Below are 18,463 nucleotides of genomic sequence, written 5' to 3' on the forward strand. Positions count from 1 at the left end.
GGAATAAGATAAAACACACATTTTGTAGATACTTACATTAATCACACCTGGTAGGTCAACAAGCACCATCCTCTGTAGTCCAGGGCCCTTTACATTTAAGGATATGGTCTGTGCAGGGAAAAAAAATCCAAAAACCAAAAAACTAATTTTGGGAGGCAGCTTGTTAGGAATTTTTTGGTGACACATATTTTGAAAATTCTGTATCTCATCCATTCAGATATGCAGCTCAGAAAAAAATTATGCTTTTTCTGACCATAACAGTAATTATCATAGAAAATTATCCACAAAGCAATACATTCTTTGGAATATTAAAAGAAAAAAAAAGACTAAGTATCTTGGAACAGCTGCAATCTAAACATCAATGCTAACACCATGATTTCAAACCATAAACATTGGATTTCCATAAAACATTGTTGAAATGAATTGCAACACTTACCTCAGAGCTAACAGTACAGCCTTCTTTCACATTTTTTCTCATTCGGAGTTCTATTTCATGTCTTAATGCTGCAAGCTATCAATGGAAAGCAACAAAATCCTAAGGAAATCTTCAGTCAAATATTCCATTTAGTTGTCTTTTGTAAGTTTACACGTTATAAAAAGTTACATACATAAACCTCATACAAATTCTACTTACATCTTCCTCTTTGGTAAGATCAAACTCCCGAGAACTATCTTTAAACAAGGCCACGTGGTGAGGGCCTTCACTGAGAGTCACCTGAAATTAATAGAAAATTGAGAAGACTGTATTTACATTTCCTATTAATTCCCACAGCACTTACATGGTTCTCATTTTCCAGTCAACATTATACAGAGTACCAAGCACAAAGCCATCAATCTCAAAACTTGAAAAACTAAAAGGAAATCTTGCATTTCACTTCAAAAGTAAATTTAGGTAAAGGACAATTCATTTATTCAACATCTATTTATTGAGAGCCAACTGTGTCAGGCATTGTAGATGGGGGAACTGGAAGAATTGACTGTCCCTGGTTTAGGCCTCATTATATACTGGGAGAAATATACAGAGAGAATAGGTCTGTGTAGCAAAACCTAGGATGCCACAGAGGAGAGCAGTACTAAGGGGAACTAAGGCAGCCTTCACCCAAGGAGTGACATTTGAGCAAGAAATTCTCTAACAACTTATATGTCAACAGTCAGTGGTTTCATGAGAACTTCTAAACTTCACATTCCTTAACTTTTCAGTTGTAACTTTTCAAGCTTCTCTATAATGATCCGATTTCACTTTTAAAATACAATTCTATCTACTAAGATTAGCTAAGCATACAGAGGATAACAAACAAAATCTAGCTGTTTGAAGACATCAGAGGAGCAACCATGGCAGCCTGGACTGAGTCCAAGACCCCAAAGGATTTGGATGCGTATATTCCTGCAGCTATTTTCCCTCAGGGCATTTGCTGATTTGTGGCACAGGGTGGCCTGAAAGAGAAGTTTAAAACTTGTAGCAGTCTCACTGTGTTGAAGAGACAAAATCGGATTCCGGGGTTATCAAGCAGCCACGATCTAAGATGCCAAACTCTCAGAGAAAAATGGACAGCAGAAATAAATCTCCAAAAACTGAGCCCTACATTCTATGCACAATTTCCCTTTAAGGCATTTGCACATTAAGGAACAAAGAAGCTGTTAAAGAGGTTAAAATGTTAAGTCAAGATTTTGGCAATTTCACTCTTCAAGGGGAGACAAAAAATCTGGAGTTTAGAGTCCATCAAGGAGAAGTCCTGGTAAATACTAGTGAAGTAATGACAAACTGAAAAGAGAACAGCCTTGTCTGTTTCAAGGAAATCTGTCCATGATATCTGCCTGCTGGAAGAAAGTGAACTCCTTCCTAAAATATAGTATCAGCCACAGCCACTACAATTAGGGTGCTGGTTACAATGTAAAAGATAGGTTCACAATATTTTTACAGTTAATTACAGAGCATGATATAAAGTATAGTCAGTTCATTCTTTTCCTCCTAAATTTGTAATATTCCAAATGCCCATCAACAATAAAACGGATCTATAAAGTGTGGTATATTCACACAATAACACAAAGCAATGAAAAAGAAACTAGTTTTACACAACATGGTTGAAATCACAGCCAGACCCCAAATAATGCACTGTCTGAATCACACTAGACTGCCTGTTGTAGTTATAAACAGACCTCAATTCTGCAAGACTTCAGCATCAGCCTCATTGTCTCACTTTCTACCACTATTCTAGCCTTCATTCTTGGTGACCTCAATTTTCCATTTCTCCAATCACTCTATACCTACTCCATCCATCGGCTGAGTTAAAACATACACACACATCCTTGTGTCTACATTACAGCAAGAAAAACTCCTGATCTTTGTTCACGCCTGAGGGATGCCGCCTACTGATTTCTACACTAGCAATAATTCCAAATGCTACATATCAATTATTTCTTTTGTCAGAATTCTTCATTTTAACACATGGACAAACTTCATTAAAGTGACTACTTTCCTGAGGAACTTCATTTGGCCTATTTTCCTTTTTAACTGAAGTAGAGTTGACAAACAATATTATGTTAGTTTCGGTGTATAACATAGTGCTTCAACATTTAAATACATTACAAAATGACCACCACAATAAGTCTATTAATCCAGAGGGCCTATTTTCTTACCTTAACCGGAGAACGTGTCATCATCTCCCCAGATCCTCTAGGGAATATTCGTGCTTGAGCAATCATTTCCAACACACTAGTTTTTCCAGCACTTTGATCTCCAACCACAACAACCTTATGACAAAATAAATACCACATTTTCATATTTTTTGATACCAACTTAAATTTAATAGATTTGGAATGCTGCTGAGAATTTTTAGTCTTAAAAATTATACACACTTAAATGATTTTAAAATATCATCCAGAAAAAAATGATGGTTCATACATTGATGTGTATTGAAAACATAAACAGCAAAACATTAACTGGATCCATTATTTACAGCCAAATTTTTATTAAAAACTTATGCTAATTTAAACCACTATTTTAAAACCACATTAACATTCATATTCCACAAGTCTTTTCCAATAGCTAGTTTACTCTTTACAAAGACATTTTCAATTCTATAAGGTTAAATTTCACTCATGTACCTAATCTTATCCACCATTCAGGTATTTTAATATCATGGATATCATGAATACGTAATGCCAAATATCTGAAAGCCTTACTTTATTATGCATAAATATAAGTAAACCAATGGACCAAAATAAAGAGTCAAACAATATTCAATGCTTAGGGCATCACCTAGAACACATGAATATTATACAGAAAATTTTATGTCTTTGTCTATGTCTATACATATGTGTATGTATTATGCATGTAACTTTTTAAAAAACTACAGTGCTGTTTTGCTAATGGGCAAGTTCACTGTGTACTAATTTTTTACTTACCCTTGGCAGATGATCTTGTGTATTATAACTGGCATCATAATCGGACAGAACATCAAGAACTTCAGAGTACATGTCAATCAAAGATTTCTATAAAATTCAAGAAATTAATAATATAAAATAGTGAAAACATTTTTAAAAAACCACAGATGTGTCAAGATAAAAGAGCTGATACATTCAAAATGTTTCCATAATAACTGTATTGCTTTTCCTAGTTATGCAAATAAATATTCCTAGTAAATGTAAAACAATACAGAAAATTCCATATGTTCTTATCAAATTTATTTTAAAGAGACAATGATTTAACACAGTATATTAATTCATGATTTCCGAACCTTCTAATTAAATGGTAAAAGAAGGAGGTTATTGTTTAATATTGAAGAGCTAACATTAAGTGTCCAACAAAGGAAGACCATTAACACCAAAAACGCCCAATAAGGGGTCAGGTGACCAACTGAAAGGAATGTTTGGTGTATGCGTCAGAGCAGGAGAGAAAGAAAGACTGAAAAACTGGTAAAGTAGAGAAAGAATCACCAAGATTATTGTTAAATCAGTATGAATGATTAGTGTACACTGATAACTGGGCAGACTAAAATGTGAGAGCACCAGGGGCAGACATCTCAGTAAAACCAGTATCAAACACGGTGCCTGGAAAATTATAAGCTTCAAGTATTTGAGGAATGATTGAACATATACACAGGCCTGGGAAAAAGGTTACTATCAAGCATTTAATAATTAAAGGTAAGTTTCAGTGCCAAAGTAGGAACAAAATGAGGGTCTACACTGCCTTTCATCTCTCAACACCTAGAAATAATTAAAAGGAAAGCAACTGTTATCCCCTCCACCTAAAAATAAACAAAAAACTTTTCGAATTTTCATTACCATTTCATGAGAGAAAATACAATTTCTCAATGTTAATATATATAATTCTCAATATATATTAACACTTGGATGTGGTTTTTCCCAACTGCCATGTGCTGACTTATAAATAAAGTCATGCTATTTATTTGTTTTATGCAGTCGTAATTTGGAGTCAGAACTATTAATATATGTTGGTTAAACTAGGGCTATATATCTTTGGACCTTGGCTACAAAATGAATGTGCCATGATTTATTGCAGTTTTGCTACGTACAAATTGTTTACTTATATGACATTTAAGTTAAAAGAATTACTTCAATTTCATTTAGCACATAAAGGTTGGTTTAGTGGGGAATAATAAGATTTAATTAACTGATAATGGTAATTACCAATGTGCTGATGATAACAATACCAGCATGCTTTTTCAAAAATACTTTAAAATGTCTAAGGAACCTTCCAGAAGAAAACATTAACTATTGTAAAACTGGAGAAAGTGGCCTCTTCACTGAGTGGCAATACAAGTAAGGCAATGAAAATAAGACATACGTAACTTTCTATCAACTTACATTGCTGGTTTTATAGCTGTATAAATTAAGTAAACCTAGAGATAAACTAAATATTTCAGAAAAAATAAACTGATTCACAAGAAATGACTCTTGAAAGTATGAAAATTTAAGGATATAGTACAAAATAAATGTTTGAAGATTATAATTTGTGAAAAGTCTTAACATAGGAAGAGACCTCCCTATCCCCTAAGCATATCAGGTTAGAAATAAAAGGATGATAGAACCCTTTGCAGTTCCTTAAAAACCGGTATTGATCAACACACAGTGTGAAGTGGTAAAGTTCTGAGAGCGAACAAATTAAGACAAACTTAAAGTACCTTAAGCTTTCTATGATGGATGCCTTTGTCATCTTTCTGTAATACTAATTTTCTCAATTCTTTGTTCTCCTTTTCTAGCCGTTCCAAGATTCTCTGGTACTTTAACTGCAACAAAATAATACACATAACTTTATAAGAAAGAGATGGGTTAAAAAATAACATTAAGTGTAAATTAAAATCTTCCAAGATCCTGAAGCAATATCTACTGCCTACTTAAAATGAATTATTTCATTTAAGTCATCTATGAAAATGTTGAACAAATAAATTATGAATATTATCTCAAACAATGAACTTCATTATAGTTTTCTATTTCAATTGGCATTTTGTTTGGAAAAGTCTTTGCTGTTTATGTTGAAGAAATTATTAAAAATACTAAAAATGAACGGAGTTGAAGAAGGAAGTTCTTAAGTATACTCTATGAAGCAATATTTCCTATTACAACAAAATTTTAAGTCTTCATTAAAGGGACATTTGACAAAAATTCAAACTCTCCCCATCCCCCATATTATTTTATAAAAATGATATAAAATAAAAATAGCTAACAGTACCTGACTATGCAGTATGTGACAGGCCCTTTACTGCCTGTTTGACCTGCATTAACTCCCGTAAGACTTCAAGTGAGGCAAATTAGAATTAGATCTGTGCTGTCTAATATGGATGGTAGCCACTAGCCACATGCAGGTACTGAGCACTTGAAATGTGGCTAGTCTGAATGGAGATTAGTTAAGTATAAAATACACACCAGATTTCTATAATTCAGTAAAAATACATAAACACCATATTAATATTTTTTATACTAATTAGATGTTTAAATGATATTATTTTAGATTTGCTGGGTTAAATTTATTATTAACATCAAAATTCTACCTATTTCTTTTCACCCTTATTTTAATGTAAAATTTTAAAGTGCATGGCTTGCATTATATTTCTACTGAACACTACTGATATAGATAATGCTATTATTACATCATGAACTCTCCATCAAGTGTTTGTGTCAATGCCTAGCAGCTGACAACAACTGTACAAATTGAAGGGTTGATATCAATAGGTATATATAGGGGTGGTAGGATTTCCACTGGCTCACTTCTTGGTAAATATGGAATCAATTATGGGGTCTACATTTTCTGGGGCTGCAAACACCCTTTAGTACAGGTGCCAATCTGCAGTCTTCCTACAGAGATGTGCTGCTGGGTCATCCTGCAAAGACGTCTAGACCAGTAATTCTCAAACTTAAGAATTCATCAGAATCACTTGAGGGTTTTTAAGAACAAAGATTGCTCAGTTCTACACCCAGAGCTTCCCACTCAGTGCAGATGGGATGGGATCAATAATCTGCATTTCCAACAAGTTCCCAAAGGACATTACTGATGCTAATGCTGCAGAGACCACATTCTGAGGCCAATGATTCTTAATCCCTGGCTGCAGATTGTAATCACCTGGCTGGGAAGCCATAACAAATATATACAGTGCTGCTCAGAGCACACGCAATTCTAACATATAGTCAAGTGTAAGAATAATGCATAGATATTAAGAAAACCTGGGACTCAAAATATACTAGTTCCTAATTTCATCTAGAGTGTCCTTGTATTTTTTTCCCCTAAAAAGAGAGACCCAATAAGTCTTTTTAACTTATTCTTAATTATTGCATATCATTGTATCTACATAGAATAACTAAAGATAGAGTGGGTGATAGGGCAATTTTTCACTAGAATGTTACCTACTCAATTACATTGCACAGAACAAGTCTTTAATGATAATTGTTATCATCAATTATAAGAGAATAGCTTTTCATAGCAGTGTTAGAAATACCTTTGGAAAGGTTATTATCTGATTGGCTTTGGGCTTCAAAGAACTGTGGTAGACTCAACTCCAATTTAACTGTTACTTAATTAGCCTATCAATGTAAAATTGCAAACATAGATTTATATAAGGACAGATCACTTTCCCCAGTTTTTGCCATAGTTTTTCTTTAAAATTAGAAGCATAAGGGCTTCCCTGGTGGTGCAGTGGTTGAGAGTCCACCTGCCGATGCAGGGGACACAGGTTCATGCCCTGGTCTGGGAAGATCCCACATGCCGTGGAGGGGCTAGGCCCGTGAGCCATGGCCACTGAGCCTGAGCGTCTGGAGCCTGTGCTCCGCAACGTGAGAGGCCACAACAGTGAGAGGCCCGTGTACCGCAAAAAAAAAAAAAAAAAAAAAAAAAAAAAAAATTAGAAGCATAAGATTCACTAAAAAATAGGTTTTTACACATAAATTAGTTAATTAAAGTTCCTTCATTATTCCTTATTTCTCAATTAGTTTTTGCATTTTGGGGGTCATCTACTTATAATAATAAGGTTCTATCATTAAGCCACTCTAAACTTTGCTTTGGTTAAAAAGATAAATTTCCACACCACCAAACTTAGAGTATAAGAAAAACTTTCTGGTTCTTTTTACTCATCAGAATTACCTGGGTATGCAGAAGCTCTTCTTGAAGTTGGTCTATTTTCTCTTTTTCTGACACCTAAATGTTTAAAATAAATAATTTTATTTGAGTAGAATTAGGTTTATATAGAATATACAGTAAGTTAATGTTTTTAAAAAAGCATTTTTAAGAGTGAAAACTACTGGCTTTATATGGATATTTAGTCAAAGCAAATTTTAAATCATATGCTGATTTAAGTAAAAAAATCTTATTAATAAAAATAGCTCATCAAAATTGTATATTAAGTGAAAACCTTAAAAAGCAACCATCTTCCTATTGCCATTCTAGTCATATATGGCTGGCTTGTTAGAAAAATAAGAAAGCAACACATATGGTTACTACATTCTTGATAGGTTATTTTGTACTCAAGCACAGGGACTTGGATGCTTGGAGAAATAAGGTAATAATATCCTTACAGAAATGTTTCGGGAAGTCAGACACATGTTATCATTTACAGCTACTGAAAAGTTCATTGGTCATAGTGTATCTTTAAGCAAACACTATCCATTTCTATTCTGTAAGTAGGAAAGTGTTTAATAAATGCAAAGAACAACTTGCATTTTCAGAGCTTTAAGTGGAACCAGATGCTTGTTTTTAAATTCAGTTCCAATGCAAGATCTGCTAACCCGTAATAAAGCGAATGCATCAGGAGCAATGAAGTTGAGTAAAGCAACTAAAATTGATTTGAACATAAAACAAAAGTAGGATAAAATCCACAGGTATTGGGGAAACTACTCCGAATTGTTATTAATGCTAATAGTTCTAAGATAAAATATTCAAAACAACAAAAAACTTTATTCTATAACAGGCTTTAAAGTAGTCACAATTCCAAATATAAAACACAATAATCAACTGTAATTAAAATGATGCCATTTATGACAAATACATGTAACCATACTTTGACTCCCTGGGGAGATGCCAAAGTTGCCATTCTCAGTCCTTCAAAATAATTATCTAATTTCTGATACTCAAAATTTTTAGAGATGATTTTATTCCACAGGAGACAAAAATCAAGTTAAAATTCATGTAAATCTTTATTCATCTTTATTCATTGGCTATTTAAGCAATCATGACATCATGGTAGCAAATATATATGAAAACATTCTAAATGATTTGCTTATTGAGGTAGACGTTAATAACTCTCATCCATGAAATAAAGTTATTTTGAGATTTTAATTCCTATTTCCAAATAATTTATCAAAATTTCCCTCAAAATTCTTTTAAATAAAAATGACAATACTTGCTAGAAATGATAGGCATGTATCATTTTTTCCTAAAAAGCCTATGTCTAAAAATCTAAATTTGATTTGGTAATTAGAAAAATGATAATATAAAACAAACTTTGCCAGAGACTTGTGGATAGAAGTGTTTTTCATTTGACTATGTGTTTGTGTAAAATGGACAAGAATTATTAATCGTCTCCTAAAATGTGAGGAGACAAGCACGTTGAGGAGGAGCCCACAACCCAAAGAACAAAATCTTAAAGGCCAATGAAGAAATAAAGAATTCCATATTTTGACCATATGGCATGCCATCATACTGTAATAGTATGGTCATAAAAATTTTGTTATGCAGATTATATTCCCAATTCATTTTGAAAGTTTCTCTGATTTACTCTGTTCCATTAACTATTCATCCAACTGCAGTTAAATTAGTATTAAATGTATAAACAATATTAGTATAAACTGTTTTAGTTTTAGATGTGAATATTTAATGATTTCATGCAATAAATCCTAAATTACAGTAGAAAATCCGACATTTCTCTATATCTGGGACAATAATTAAGAAACTAATACAATTACACAAAGTTAGAATGTTTACTATAAGCCAAGGACTATAAAAAGTTACCTTGATAATTTGGTAAAATAAAAAGGATATATAAAGAGTTAAAATGATATAGGTTATTAGAACATTACAAATACAATCTTTATGCTAATATTAGTATTTAGTACAATGACTGTTAAGATTTTCATAAATTTGGATTTTTAGAAATATTTAAATTTATCATGTGCCCTTCTGGCATGACTGTTAGGAACAACTCATGCACAGTTTTACCAATACACTTCCTATCTGCTTAGTTTAATGTTAAATTAAAAGATTAATGTTATTATGTAAAAGACATGTGATGGTGGAATCAAGAATTAGGCCTAATATTTTCTAGGAAACAAAATCAAAACATTTAGGTTCACAAAATAAATATTAAAGATTAATGATAAGATACTTTTACATATTTCCTTAAGAGAATAGTACATGCTATTGTTAGTCTATCATTTATTTGAGGTCTTAACTAGCAACCTGGGTGTATTTTATTTTCATGCACTTTACTGGTAAAATTCAGCTACTTACAGTAAGTTCTTATCCTGCTGTTTAATATATTTAGTTTTCATTATGAAATTAATTTAAAACTCACCCTGACAGAAATGGGTATCAATAGTCTTGAAACCAGAGCTTTTCTACAATTCCAGGGCTGTAAAATTGATGGAGAAAGAGCAGAACCCTCTGCAGAAACAAGCTAAAGCTGAAAGAGAAAAACCTTTACTAGCTCCTCACAAAACCAAACCTGATTTTTAAATTTTAAGTATTTCTTCCTACTAAGCAATTGTGGACATTCTGAAATACAGAAATGCATAAGACTCGTAAAAATTTTTATGTATGTGTACGTATTCACAGGAGGCAAACCTATCAATGGCAGGTCTTTTTTTTTTTTTTTTGCGGTATGTGGGCGTCTCACTGCCGTGGCCTCTCCCATTGCGGAGCACAGGCTCCGGATGCGCAGGCTCAGCAGCCATGGCTCACGGGCCTAGCTGCTCCGCGGCACGTGGGATCTTCCCGGACTGGGGCACGAACCCATGTCCCATGCATCGGCAGGCGGACTCTCAACCACTGCGCCACCAGGGAAGCCCCAATGGCAGTCTTAATCTGCTGTCTCTGCATGAGCTCCTTTGCTCAGATGATACAGGGTAAATCTATTAGCTGATACTAATAAGATATAAATAATGAAGGCCTACTTATATTTTCAAGGTGTAATAAGAAATAATGATCAAAAAGCAACAAAAAGTAGCTGTGGCTTAGTACCTCAAGCAAACCTCAAATGCTTGGAATGATAAAAATCTCATCAAATTAGGATTTTGGTCATTATGACAATGTAGGGCTAAAAAGTCATCTGTGTACTAACTATAGGGGGAACAAAGGGGAAGATACAGTAAGGAAACCATCTTTAAGGACAGTAAAAGGAATGATATTATTATAGAGGAGCATAAATTGTTTTTAGTCTCATTTACTTTCACACAAGGTAACTGCAAAGTGGGCAGGAACAAGCCCCGTTTCGTGCTCTACTAAGTATGCCTTAATAAACAAAACAGATGGAGGTACAGTCCTGCCAGTAGCTCTTTTACAAATGTGTAAAGTGAGGAATAAAAGGGTTACATGGATAATCCAATAAATATTAGGAATAGGAAGGATAACCGTAAGCCTGAAAAAAGGCTAGGAAAGTAGGCCCCAAATGAACATTAACCCTTGGCAGTGTAGAAAATAAACAATATTCACTATTGATATTGCTTAAATCATAAGATTCAATAGCACATCAATAATCTTAAACTGTATCTTAGAATCTCAAAATAGCAGATCTATAGGACTCTTTGCAAATTATTTTACCATCATGAAAAAAACAAGCACTACTAGTAACTAGAGCTATATTCATATCCTTAACTAACATATCAAAACACAGTAGCTCCCTCCCCTTCTTTCTGTAACAAAGCTAAGGAACAGAGAGGGCTTAGCCTAAGCATCCAACTTGTTACAATATTTAAATGGTACTCTCAACAGCATGAGGAACAGAGAATGCTAAAGCACCATTTAAAGTAAGCCCTTCCTTGGGACTTCCCTGGTGGTACAGTGGTTAAGAATCCGCCTGCCAATGCAGGGGACACAGGTTCAATCCCTGGTCTGGAAGGATCCCACATGCTGCGGAGCAACTAAGCCCGTGTGCCACAACTACTGAGCCTGCTCTCTAGAGCCTGCGAGCCACAACTACTGAAGCCTGCGCACCCTAGGGCCCGCACACTGCAACTACTGAGCGCATGCACTGCAACTACTGGAGCCCATGCACTCTAGGGCCCGGGTGCTGCAACTACTGAGCCCGTGCACATAGAGCCCATGCTCCGCAACAAGAGAAGCCACCGCAGTGAGAAGCCTACACACCGCAATGAAGAGTAGCCTCCGCTCACCACAACTAGAGAAAACCTGCGCAGAGCAACGAAGACCCAACGCAGCCAAAAAAAAAAAACTAAGTCCTCCCTTGGTTTAACACAAGTAGGAAAATAACTTGTTTTCTATTTCTACCTATGTTATTCATTCACCGAAAGCTAAACAACATATAGGAGTTGATTCCACAGCCATGGAATTGAGAAAAGCCAGGTAGTGATACTGAAAAAATAAATGAAACTATGATGAGTATTCTCAAGTATTAACCACTGGCAAATGCGACAGGGTTAGCCAGCAGAATTATTGCACTAATTATCTATAATATTGGTTGATTTCAATATCAGAACCTACAGGAAGCTAATTATATGACTGAATCTTTTTTCCTGAGTAAGATTTGCACCTAACTCCAAAATTTTTCTTATCTAATATATGTAACACAAATAGCTGATTTCAAGATCTTAGAGTATAATTTAAAAATCATTACATACAGTTCATTTGACTCTAGTCTCTTTAGAACATTAACCTTGGGATCTATACTATAGGATCATCTAACAGCCAAAAGTATATCTTTAAGGATTCCTTGGTTGCTCCTATAACCAAACATCTGTATACTGTTATGCTGAGTTTTATCAGAATCTGTTCTTTACTGACCAGAATTATATCAAATTTCCAATGTTCAATCCTTCAGTGGACAAGGTGAAAATCTGTGCTGACTTTATTAATAAATGTGGAAAATCTTTATACAAATTTATCAAAGTATCTAAGAATAACTTTGCCCCAAAGTTAAGTCAAAATAGTTTCCTTCTGTAAGAAATAAGAATTCTCTGCTGATTCATTTTAACTAAAACAAATACATTTCATTCTTTAATTTAACATGGTCATTCACAGTAACCCTTTTCATTTTACAAATGAAAACTTGGAGAATAGACAAGTTGGCTACAAATTTAAGGTGACTCAATAACTGGACCAAGTAAACTGCAATTCATACTTCTTATCTAAGTTCAAATCCATGAACCCTCACAGATAATCTAATTTTTGGAAAATAAATTCCTATGTTTAATATTCTGGATTTACCTACTCTAGGAAAGTTGCATATCTCCATTATCTTTCATATTTTTACTTTGTCAAAAATAATTTCTCATAATTGGAGTCCATGAATGGATTAAGGTGACATGATCCTGGTAGAAACAGCTGATTAGTGTGAACATATCAGTAGCCCCCTTAAACCATCCATCACCTTGCGCTTCTGTTGGGCATGGCTCGTGCTATATTGGCCTGCGGCTCTGCGCGCTTCCTCTTCATGCTCTTGAATTTGCTGTTGTAAGAGAATGAGCTCACCAAGCAGACCCTGCCATGAGTTTACAACGAGGAGAAGAGGAAAATTGGGGAGGAGAACAATGTTAAACCAAAGGGCACAAGAAAGGAACAGATGTAAGTCAGAGAGGAATGGATAGCTTATAACAAAAATGGAAACTCAGTTATGTACCTTTAGAGCCACTGTATAACTGGGTTCTGTACTACATTTCCATTTTTCTCCTCAGTAAAATTATGTCTCAGAAATATAAAACAGCATAGTTTAATAAGTGAAAAGGAAAATGCAATAAGTGACTGCTGAATAAAACGAGCCAGATATATAATATCAACATACAGTAAAACCGAGACTAACTGGAATGCTCAAGGAAGGTGGCACCACAGTTAACTAAATGTCCTAGTAACAGAAAAATTGAGAAAACAAATACTTCAACCCTTATTTTTGAATTGCCAATATGAACTAGTGTATGCTCCTGACTTGATACCTATGGGGGAAGAAACAAAACTGATTTTTGAACAGTGTTGATTTCAAAGGTCTGAATCTTCTAATTCTCAACCATAAGTTTCATAAGACTAAATGGAGAATACATAATAGCTTAATCACTTATTAAATTATTATTCTTAAGTTTTCCTTGACATCTGATGTCTTCAATTAAAGACCCCTCAAGGGACTTGCCTGGAGGTCCGGTGGTTAAGACTCCAAGCTCCCACTGCAGGGGGCGTGGGTTTGACCCTTGGTCCAGGAACTGAGATCCCATATGCCACGTGGCATGGCCAAAAAGTAAATAAATAAAGATCCCTCAAAATGCAGTTTCGAGCATCAAGTTAATCAGGGTTTTACATTAATTCATAATTTTACATGTCTATGCACAGAATCTTATTTGATTAAAATCTAAGGGTTTTTTTTTTTGCAAATTAAAAAATGTTTGAGGTACTTTTAGCTTTATACAACATCAAATAAGTAGTTTGACTGAATTTTCACTTTTTATGAGCTGTTTTGACATTAAATAAAAATGGCCTCTGAGAATATAACCAAGGATATATCAATTACTAAAGCACAAGTTCAATAAAATAACATAATTAAGATATGGAGATAATATAGTTACTATGAAAATAAAAATGAAACAAAACCCAGTTTGGACCTATGAACAAAATAATCATCATTTCTATGTTTAAAATTCATTCCATTTAATAATCATGAAATGTTCATCTGATGCAATGTATTCACTTGTGACATGAAACTAAAATACAGGTCATTTTCTGTACAGTGTTTTTAATTGCTGTCTATTAGATAATCAACCTCAAGAAATGTAGGAGAAAAAACAACTAGCAATTGACAAGGTCAGGAACCTTATATTTTCCCAATTAGAAACCCTAAAAAGGCAAAGTTCCAATGAATGAGGTCACTCTTTAATTTGCACAAGAATAGTTACCTGGGAGAACAATTTTTACCAAGTTATAATAATAAAAAGAATTAGGAAAACTAACACTCATTAAAATAATCCAAATTAGGAGTTTCAAATAGCTTCACAGCTTTATAAAATAACTGCCAAAAATATTTTATTTTGTATAGTACAATTATAAAGTTTCTTAAAATGAAATATTGGTTAAAGTTACATTCAAATTTTAATTAGTAGACTCACCTGGAGGCTTAATAACTTAGTTTATATAATCCAAAGATTTATATAAATAAAAAAGTTTACCAGAAAAGAAATAAATACAAATAGAAAAGCTGTATTACAGTAAAGCAGTTTAAATTAAGGGAAATATTACCAAACAATTAGGGGGATTTTTATTTTGTTTGATTCTTAGTTTTAATACATTAAGTTATACCAACATAATGAAACTGGTTGACTTACTATATAAATCAAAGGATGAAACTAGTTGATATTTCTTCATGAAAAGTAAGAGAACATCAAAGTGGCAAGTAACATAACTGAAATTTCAACATTTGTTTCCAAATAGTACAAAATATATTTATAAAAACCTGCAGTTATCTTTTAACATGTATTTTTTAAATAAACACTTTTATGGTCATTGATAAATCTATCAAAGAAATGCAATGCCAACTCACTACCCTCATCATTCCCATAATTTTTTATGTCCTTTTTTTTCATTTTTTGTATCACTGCCTTTCATCAAGCAGAAAGAAAAGTAATCCAACTCATTTTTATTCATTTAGTCATTTATCATAATCACTTCTTCTACTCATCCAAGTGTTTAGATTTCTCAAAACAGTTCCATTTTAAAGAAGGCTTCCCATGTTGGCTTACACATTAGTGTACCTGTGCTTTAATTAACATAATACCCAGTAGTATAAGTTATAAAATGCCAAAGCAGTGAGAAAATATTCCACATTTCTTAACTGTGCTGGTCTATCAGGCACAGGATTCTTGTTTATTCATAGCTTAAACACCCCTTCCTAATCCCCTGTTTATATGTACATACAAATTGTATGGTAAATATCTAATATCTATTACAAGAAAAACACCCTCTCTTTCTAGTGACACCTCACTTTCCTTCCAAGTCTGTTACTGAAGCCCTTTTATGTGAAGGTAGTTGAAATTAACTGTTACCTCCTGAAAAAAGTAGGAAGAAAACAAGAATTAGGCACAGAAAAAGCTATATACACTATACTAAAAAAGGTTACCTTTATCCAACTTTAGGCATCAAATCTCACCCTAAGCACAGCTGGATTAGCTTTTAAAGCTAAGGCTTGTGGAATAAGGAAGGGAAAAATGTGTGTGCCTCCTGTGCAAGATGAGGCATTTGTTCATGCCTCCTTACATGAACAGGACACTTTTACTCAATAAATATTTTCCCAAGTTCAGATATTCTTCTCAAGGAACAGCACATAATTGTTTTTTAAATGATATATATTACATTAAATATGTACTAATTGTGGTCTTTAACAAGTTATTGTAAACAACCACAGATGAATACTCTCTAAACATCTCCTGGTTACTGTCAATTTGACACTGCAGTTCTCATAGTCCCATATTTCATGTACAGTGTTCTCAGGTTTTTAAAAAATTATAATGCAGACCAAGAAAATCAGTGATAACTCCAGAAACCAAAATATCAACTGAAAATGCTGCAAATACCTCTAGAAGTTGATAAGTTTGTTAGAAAATATTTCTTAAAATCTTGAAATTATGACTCATTCTTATGTGAATACATTTAAAATGCTATATTTTGGGGAATTCCCAGCAGTCCAGTGGTTGGCACTTGGTGCTCTCACTGCTGGGGCCCTGGGTTCGATCCTTGGTTGGGAAACTAAGATCCCGCAACCCGGGAGGCATGGCCAAAAAATAAAATAAAATAAAATAAAATATTGGGTTGGCCAAAAAGTTTGTTTGGGTTTTTCTGTAAGATATGGAAAAGCCCGACCGAACTTTTTGGCCAACCCAATACTATATTTTTAACAGTATTCTAAAGGGCCCATACCTTGTTTGTTTTTATACCTAGCACACAGAATAAGGCCTGACACTTTAGATGTGTTATGGCCAGCACCTAGGATAGGGCTTGGCCCATGTCTGTTGCTTGAATGAATTAAATGATAACCTACTTTTACCTAAAAATGCACATAGTTTACAGCATAAAATCCAAATTGGGTTTCCTAAAAATTGCCTATTCTGTAAATAAGCTACACATCAACCCTACAGTCCATTTTCCCACTTATCACAATCCCCAGAACAGGTTCAACAGGAATTAAGAAAAGGGGAGGAAATTAATCAAATAATGTTAATATGCTAACTCATGGAATAATTCTAAGTGTTAGATGATAATAATCATCGTTATTATCATGATATTAATATTCATTTAGTTTTATCATGTGCCAAGATCTTGTGCTAAAGGGCTTTACGAAATGCTCACAATAACCCTTATCAGGTAGGGTTCCCCCATTACTGAAGAGGAAACCAGAAACTCAGAGAAGCTAAGGAACGTATCCAAGGTCACACAGCTCAGAAAACAGGAAGGACAGAGTCTGAATACAGGCAGTGTGACTCCAAAGTCAACACCTGATACCTGTTAGCTCTACAGTCTCACTATTTTCAAAGTGCCTTTGACCCTTCACATTCAATTTACATTTAAATGAGGAAAATGGTAAAACTACAATATTTCGGAGGGCAAATGTAAATTACTCATTAGAGAAGGAGTTGACGAAGTACAGTGGGCTACCTGAGTAGTCCTAGAGACCACAGGGCTTGCAAACTTAAAATATTTACCATCTGGCCTCTAAGGAAAAGCTTGCCAACCCCTGTTTTATTAGTTTTAAAAGTAACTTGGGTCCAGAAAAGAACTTCGTGAAAGTGAAGACTTCTTTCCCCTTCCATTTAAAAAATATTCCTAGGCACTAAACTACTTTTCAAAGTTTGAATAATTCTGCTATTTCATTAGCTAAAAAGATCTATTTTCCTATTTTCCTCCCTCCCAGTAATATATAATTCAGCTCAAGATATTTACAGCCAACTAAAATATGTTTATTATTGGATATCAGAAAGAAGTATGTCTTTCTACTTGAATTATTTAATTTGCTCCAATTGAGAAATATCATATCCTATTTTACTATTTGGACAATTTCTACAAATAATAATTTTAAGAGATGAACAAATCAGTCTATTACCAATAGTTTTTATCAATAATACAATTTCTACCAAATCCCCTTTGTTCTAAATTATTACCTAAAAATAGTGTTATGTACACAGTATATATTTAATGTTTTTTAAATGACATAAAAATGCAATATGCTTATTATTAAGGAATAAAACAAATATCTAACCAAGTATAGTTGCCAATTGTTAGCTGCTCAGGAAACCTAAGTTTCCTGAATCTGCGGCTACTTAATGGTGCTGGTTGTGAGAATTTCATTTTGCCACAGTTTACATTATTTGTTGCATGAGGAATCCCAGAAATGTAAGTCCTACTTAAGCAGCACTGCTTTGTTACAACTCAGAATTCCGAGTATAAGTGCTACCTTCACATTCTTGCTCTCCTCAATAGTTGTCAAATATTGAAGGCCAGGAGAAATTCAAAGGTAATCAGAGCAAAAAGACACATTACATAAAATCTTCGGGCCCGCTCTTGTTAGCATTAATCAAATTCGCTTACTTTAAATCAGACTTTTACTGAGTTAAATCAACTGACGAATTGTGTTAAGAGTTCAGCATTACCCTAGGTGCTCTGAGAACAGAGATCTTGTGATAGAAATAGCCTATTAAACAGTAAGAATGAAAGCCAAAGTAAATAGTGTTTCATCTGTGAAATGTTTTAAATTGTTAAGAGAATAATTATTGGGACTAAAATGGTTATGGAAGGCTTCACAAAGGTGACAACTGA

At 33.8% G+C, this 18,463-nt stretch overlaps 1 protein-coding gene across 1 annotated transcript in view; it reads right to left on the reverse strand.

The window, feature by feature from the left end:
* OPA1 (OPA1 mitochondrial dynamin like GTPase) overlaps positions 1-18,463 on the reverse strand; it is a gene marked incomplete at its 5' end in the record, with an annotated part of 91,731 nt that overhangs the window by 60,654 nt on the left and 12,614 nt on the right. The window contains 8 exons of the mRNA XM_079704828.1: positions 37-108; positions 437-511; positions 635-715; positions 2,638-2,751; positions 3,406-3,492; positions 5,145-5,249; positions 7,595-7,648; positions 13,050-13,160. Of these exons, the coding sequence (XP_079560954.1) occupies positions 37-108; positions 437-511; positions 635-715; positions 2,638-2,751; positions 3,406-3,492; positions 5,145-5,249; positions 7,595-7,648; positions 13,050-13,160 (699 nt within the window). The remainder of the gene's footprint in view (positions 1-36; positions 109-436; positions 512-634; positions 716-2,637; positions 2,752-3,405; positions 3,493-5,144; positions 5,250-7,594; positions 7,649-13,049; positions 13,161-18,463) is intronic.

The sequence above is a fragment of the Hyperoodon ampullatus genome (genome assembly GCF_949752795.1).
Source record: "Hyperoodon ampullatus genome assembly, chromosome: 5".
In the NCBI taxonomy this organism is placed as follows: Eukaryota; Metazoa; Chordata; class Mammalia; order Artiodactyla; family Ziphiidae; genus Hyperoodon; species Hyperoodon ampullatus.